Source organism: Periophthalmus magnuspinnatus, chromosome 5 (assembly GCF_009829125.3).
Source record: "Periophthalmus magnuspinnatus isolate fPerMag1 chromosome 5, fPerMag1.2.pri, whole genome shotgun sequence".
Taxonomy (NCBI): domain Eukaryota; kingdom Metazoa; phylum Chordata; class Actinopteri; order Gobiiformes; family Gobiidae; genus Periophthalmus; species Periophthalmus magnuspinnatus.
In genome coordinates, this window is record NC_047130.1 from 18,151,316 (window position 1) to 18,157,966 (window position 6,651).

At 41.6% G+C, this 6,651-nt stretch overlaps 1 protein-coding gene across 1 annotated transcript in view; it reads right to left on the bottom strand.

Moving 5' to 3' along the window:
• LOC129456253 (melanocyte protein PMEL-like) overlaps positions 1-5,071 on the bottom strand; it is a 7,731-nt gene extending 2,660 nt beyond the window's left edge. Inside the window, 6 exon segments of the mRNA XM_055221853.1 lie at positions 492-653; positions 1,413-1,463; positions 1,466-1,537; positions 2,000-2,146; positions 2,401-2,496; positions 4,994-5,071. Of these exon segments, the coding sequence (XP_055077828.1) occupies positions 492-653; positions 1,413-1,463; positions 1,466-1,537; positions 2,000-2,146; positions 2,401-2,496; positions 4,994-5,057 (592 nt within the window). The 5' untranslated portion in view covers positions 5,058-5,071.
• Between the last annotated feature and the right edge of the window lie 1,580 nt (positions 5,072-6,651).

Sequence of the window (6,651 nt, forward strand, 5' to 3'; positions counted from 1 at the left end):
GTCTAAACCAGGTCTAAACCAGGTCTAAACCAGGTCTAAACCAGGTCTAAACCAGGTCTAAACCAGGACTAGAGCAGGACTATACCAGGATAAACAAGGACTAACTAGGTTTAAACTATGTCTACAGCACCTTTTAACCACAGCAGACCAGAAACACACCACAAGATCCCCACTAAACCAGGGACCAAACCAGGACTAAACCAGGACTAAACAAAGACTCAAGCACCTCTGGTAGATACTAAGCAATGCAGACCAAAAATGCCCACTAGAGCTGTAATAAGTAAACCAGGACCAACCTAGGACTAAATCAGGACTAAACCAAAACTAAACCAGGACTAAACCAAGTCCTGGTTTAGACTTAACCAGGTCTAAACCAGGACTAATCTAGGACAAAACCAAGACAAAACTAAGACTAAACCAGGTCTAAACCAGGACTAAACCAGGACTAAGCCAGGACTAAACCAGGACTAAACCAGGTCTCTGAAAGTTACCGGTGATGGTGAACCTGGAGGAGGCGTAGCCCAGGGGGATGAAGTTGGACTTTCCTCTCTGGTGGTAGATCACCAGCTCCATGTCGTAGGAGCCCATAGGAATGTTCTCTGTCCCGATGGAGAGGGATGAGGAGGGCCCGTCTGCTACCTGCCAGAAACGACCTACAAGAAGAACACATCTCAGTCTACTGTACAAGAGATTTTAATATCCATCCAACAATAATTTATACAATAATAATAACTTTAACATTTCAAACTGAAAAACTTGTGTCTTTACTCTGAGCAGGTTTGCATCTCCACAAACCTGACTCATTTTTAGCCTTTAAGAGGGCCTTATCCTGTTAGTTTCCATGGAAATGTTGTTCCTTTGGCTATAATATTTCACAGTATGGCTATCTATCTCCACAAAGTACTGTATTCTGAATGCTTAGAATACTTTAACACTGAGTTGCTTTAAAATGATGGTGTAAAAACGTAACATAGAAACTGCTTTATGTTTGTTTCACTGTTTGTTATGCCTTTCCTATTACTAATTGGAGAAAGAAAAATCACACCTGCCTCACCATAAGATTGTTGTTGTGTTTTTCCATTTGTCTCATTAATATTGTGGAGTTTGAAGCCTAACTTGCATGATCAAATACCTTAATGTATTCCTTTGAGTTTTGAAGAATAACTATACACTGAAAACCAGCAGATGAAAAGGTAACTGTACCAGAATTCAGTTACTCAAAATTAGTATTCTGCTTTCCTCCATGGAATTATGTGATGACAAGCCACCTCCAGAAAGTTACATATTGTACCTTTAAATAGTATTGGCCTATAAAATGTTCTGATATCATACGGAAACCCAGCAATGACAACACAAATGATACAATCAAATGTGTTGTGCTAAACCCCCTCATGTGACACTTCTGCTCTCACCCCATGTCTTCCACACATAGACGTATTTCTGAGGGCGTCTCTGGGCTCTGATGGGGTCCCGTCGGGGAACATGGCTGTGCCCTGAGTGTCTGGGTACACGGGCTGCCCTGCCTGGTACTGCTGCCCTGGAACACACAGGCAACGGGAGGGTCAGAAACATAGTAGTAGCAATAGTAGTTGTGGCAGTTGTGGAGGTAGTAGTAATAGTAGCAGTTGTGGATGTAGTAGTAGTGGAAATTGTGGAGGTAGTAGTAGCAGTGGTGGAGGTAGTAATAGTGGCAATTGTGGAGGTCATAGTAGTAACAGTTGTGGATGTGTAGTAGCTAGTGCTAAATCAAATAAAATATTATAGAATACATATTATTGTACTTTATTCGTATTTGTCGTTTTACTTCAAGTTCATTTTATTTTAATTCCACATTTATGCCTTTAGCAGTAGTTGGTAGCAATGCAGCAATAATAGTGGCAGTAGTAGTCGCAGCAGCAGTATTTGTTGTAGTAGTAGTAGAAGTGGTGGTGATAGTCATGGTGATAGTAGTAGCAAGTGCAAAATCAAATGAATATTATATTTTTGTAGTGGCTGTTACCATCCACAGTGCAGTTCTGTGCCCACACCACTGTCCCGTTGGAGAGCACAGTTTGGTTTGAGGGAAAGTTTAAGTTGATGTTGAAAGTGGCTTTGGCTCCACTCAGAGTCGGGGCATCATTCTTCAGCTCAAACGTCACATTACCGCCTGAAAACAGACACAAAACAGATTATATTCAACATATAATGAAATTACATGAAATCACAACAAAAGCAGCTCATATAGCATAAAATAACATAGCATTTACTGACATATTAAATAAACCTCTTCCAAATCATTGTTCCATTTTACAACTAAATTTGCTTCTTTGCTGCCCCTTTGTCAAGTCTAGTAAATTAAACGTCCTGTATAGTAGTGGTAGTAGTAACAGCAGAAGTAGTAGTATAAATGTAATAACTCACCTTTCCAGCAGTTTCTGAACCTGGGGTCTCCCTCTTTCCAGGCTGGGTACATCCGAGTGTTCCAGGAGCGAAACCGAGTGAACTGTGACCTCTGCCCTATGACCGGAAACAAACAGACACTTCAGAAACACAGATACACACCAGAAACAGAGACACTTCAGAAACACAGAGGCACACAACAGAAACACAGAGAAACACTTCAGAAACACTGGGCTTTCTCAATGAAGAACTTTAACCAGGACAGAAGCTGTGACCCTCTCACAGTCATTCATTCACTGATATGGTATGTTTTTTCATATAATAATAATTCCTTAGATTTTTACATTGCTTTTTAACACTTAAAGACCTTTATAAACTTCACATTATGCACACTTGATACTTGGTTCAATCAATAGGGCAGGCTGGCTCTATTGACTGAACAAGATTTTCATATATTATTATTATTATTATTATTATTATTATTATTATTATTATTATTATTATTATTATTATTATTATTATTATTATTATTATTATTATTATTATTATTATTATTATTATATAGAAGAGTTTATACAAAGAGCAAGAGAAACGTCTGTGTAAGTAAATATCCATCGTACAGTGAAGGTTAATGCTGCTTTTACATTTGGTTCGTTGTATCATTTTGTAGCAGTGCATATTTGAGTGAGGTGTGTCTGAGCTGTGCAAGTCACACGACCCTCAATCCCCCACAATCCTCTTCATGTGATCGTCAGCTGAGGCCCTCGGTAATCCAACAGAGACCAGAGGAGCCAGAAAGAGAGAGAGAGATCAGGAGCCAGAGAGAGAGACTAAGAGCCAAAGAGAGAGACCAGAGGAGCTAAAGAGAGAGAGAGATCAGGAGCCAAAGAGAGACAGACCAGGAGCCAGAGAGAGAGAGAGAGAGAGATAAGGAGTCAGAGAGAGAGACATACCAGGAGCCAAAGAGAGACAGACCAGGAGCCAGAGAGAGAGAGAGACTAGGAGCCAAAGAGAGAGACCAGAGGAGCTATAGAGAGAGAGAGAGAGAGAGAGAGAGAGAGAGAGAGAGAGATCAGGAGCCAAAGAGAGACAGACCAGGAGCCAGAGAGAGAAAGAGAGAGAGATCAGGAGTCAGAGAGAGAGAGAGACCAGGAGCCAAAGAGAGAGACCAGAGGAGCTAAAGAGAGAGAGAGATCAGGAGTCAAAGAGAGACAGACCAGGAGCCAGAGAGAAGAGAGAGAGAGAGAGATCAGGGGTCAGAGAGAGAGCGATCAGGAGCCAAAAGAGACAGACCAGGAGCCAGAGAGAGAGAGAGAGGAAGCCAGAGAGACAGACCAGGAGCCACAGAGCGAGAGAGAGAGATCGGGAGCCAAAGAGAGCGACATCAGGAGCCAGAGAGAGAGAGAGACAGAGAGACAGAGGGAGAGAGAGAGATCAGGAGCCAGAGAGAGACAGACCGGGAGCTAAAGAGAGAGAGATCAGGAGTCAAATAGAGAGAGAGAAACCAGGAGCCAAAGAGAGAGAGAGAAATCAGGAGCCAGAGAGACAGACCAGGAGCCAGAGAGAGAGACATCAGGAGCCAGAGAGAGAGAGATTATGAGCCAGAGAGAGACAGACCAGGAGCCAAAGAGAGAGAGAAAGACCAGAGGAGCAAAAGCGAGAGAGAGCCCAGGAGCCAGAGAGAGAGAGAAGACCAGAGGAGCCAAAGAGAGAAAAATCAGGAGCCAGAGAGAGAGAAAGAGAGAGAGAGAGACCAGGCAGTGCCCAAAGAGCCAGAAGGGGAGCTGGGTGGCCAGGTGTAACCAGTGGTTTGGTGGTGACAGGCAACACTTTGTTGTGGAAAAATAATACTCCATTTGTGAACCCTGGTGGTTATGAAATACAGAAGGTTTATTCTGCCTTGCCACAGACCGGCAGCAAGTCTCTCCTCAGTCTCCTTCTATATATCTATACCAGAATTACAAAGCTACATACATATCAAGTTAATATAGAATCAATCAACTTGAAGACAGGTAAAACAGCACAGAGTTTCCTGTGGGACAGGGACATGGGGGCAGAGCCTTTACACATGTCAATGTCTGGTCGGGTCTGACAGACTGACACAGATCAAATGCATTTACTCAAAGACCTATGATAAGAAATGAATGCCACATAAATTTACATCACAACTCTAACCTCACAGTAGGAAGGTTCTGGGTTCGACTCCCAGGCAGCCCAGTCCTCCATCAACTAAAACCATGCACATTTCATAAAATCTTGCAGCTAAGACAGTCCTGACCAAGACGTTCCACTGCTGCTCCAAAGATTCCCCAGTGGCATTGAATAAAAGCAAGTTTAACTGTAAAACTAAAGTATAAAAAAGGATAAAAGTTTACAGTACTGGCAGAAAAATCCGCAAAATACAAATAGGACCACAGCACCTATTGGTAAGCGTGTTCTATTGGCATATAACAGCCATAAAATCAGCAAAACCTCAAACTGATTACAGAAGGTTGTAACTAGTATTAGTGAGAGTTATTTACATCCAAACACACATTCATCTTATCAGTCCGGTCACGCTCTTAATCACTAAACACACAAAATTATCCAGAACAAACTGATTTCTTTCACTCACTTCCATGGGAGGCAGTCACGGCCACAAGCACCAGCAGTTGTAGTATTAGAATCCTAGTCGTCATTTTTTAAGGATTTTGAGTCCGAATCTTCAGCGGTGTGGACCAAACCAGGACTAAACCAGGACTCGGGCCCGTCACGCTCTTTAAGCACCCCACTCTCCCAAACTGTGACATCATGAGGGAGTCTGGAGACGCCCCCTGGACCTGAAGCAGAGACAGAGAACAGTGCTGTTAGTAATATGGGCTATCATTGTACTTGGTTTTATCACTGTGAACTTTTGTTAGGTCATAAAATATGCACATTTATTTATTTATTTTAATATTTTTGCAATTTTCTAATCCTGTATCCTTGTCCAAAACATACATGGAGTTGTGTATTCCAGCATGTTTAGTTCATCTCCCTTTTACGAGCATCCAAAAGTATAGTTCAAACATAGGCTACTTTCTGTACAGTATCTAGAGGTGGAAACAATATTGAGCATTTTCTATTATCACTGTGGTACTGGAATTGGTGTTGAGTATCAAGTCTATTCCTTGGTATCCAAATCGAGTTCTGTGCACTGAAGCAGAGTTATGGAATGGGACAAGAACAAGATGCATTTTTCCCCCCAGGCTGCAGCCAAAATGTTACTATACCTGAGACTGCTATAAGAGTTTCGAAGGGTGTTTGAGTGTTTAAAAGTCTGTTTCTCCCATCACTTCATACTGTATACTGATCATTGTCCTTCCTCTGTTCTATCCTACATTTAAATGGCCAATTGATACTTGACATCAGTGACAGTGACATCATGCCGGGGGTGTTCTACATGTATGTCTATGGTGGAATGTTAAGCAGTTACCATGGAAAGACAATGCACATATTAGCAAACACTTCCAAAAAAGTTTTAAGACAGTCCTGAAAACTCAAGAAAACATTTCAGGAGCGTTCATGGTTCGGTTTAGGAAAAAGGTGAGAGTGACTAACTGCAAAACTGTCAGCTAATGCTAGCTATCTTGTGACTGTAATGTTATGAGTGAGAGACAGCACAAATCTTCTCACCTGTTGTAGTTCCACATAAGTCAACTCCTTCTGGTCAGATTGTGTTAAAATAAAACTCAGATTAAAGTAACAGAGCTTCAGACAGAGCAGTCCCTCCGGTTAGCATTGCACCCCCAGGGAATGTAGATGACATCAGCTGCAAATTATCAATAAAAAGGTGAACTCAGGTGTTGCAGTGTGGACTAACAGTCTTTTGACTGTGGTCTATACAGTTCTGGATTATTATGTGATGTTGTGGACGGTTAATTTAAGTATACAATGTTCAACTGAAATAAAAATGAACAAAAATATATATTGATTGGACTGTTTAAAAATCTGATAAATGACTGTTTGATTTCAAAATGGGAGAAAAGTCCAGCTGCCTCACGAGACAGTGGATCTGACTGTTCAACCAATGATGTTTTTTAAACGTCGAGAGCGGGATTTGAACCAGCAAACTTCAGATTAGAGGACGAACACTGTAAACTTGACTTTACTGTCCCGTAGTAAAATGTGTCCTCTTGGTCCTCTTTCAAAATCGTCATAGTTTTATTGATTTATTCATTGTACGTTGTATTCAAATGGCGTCTTGTTCTTGTTGATTCAGTCGCGTGTCGGGTCTGGGTGTCTCTCCGTAAT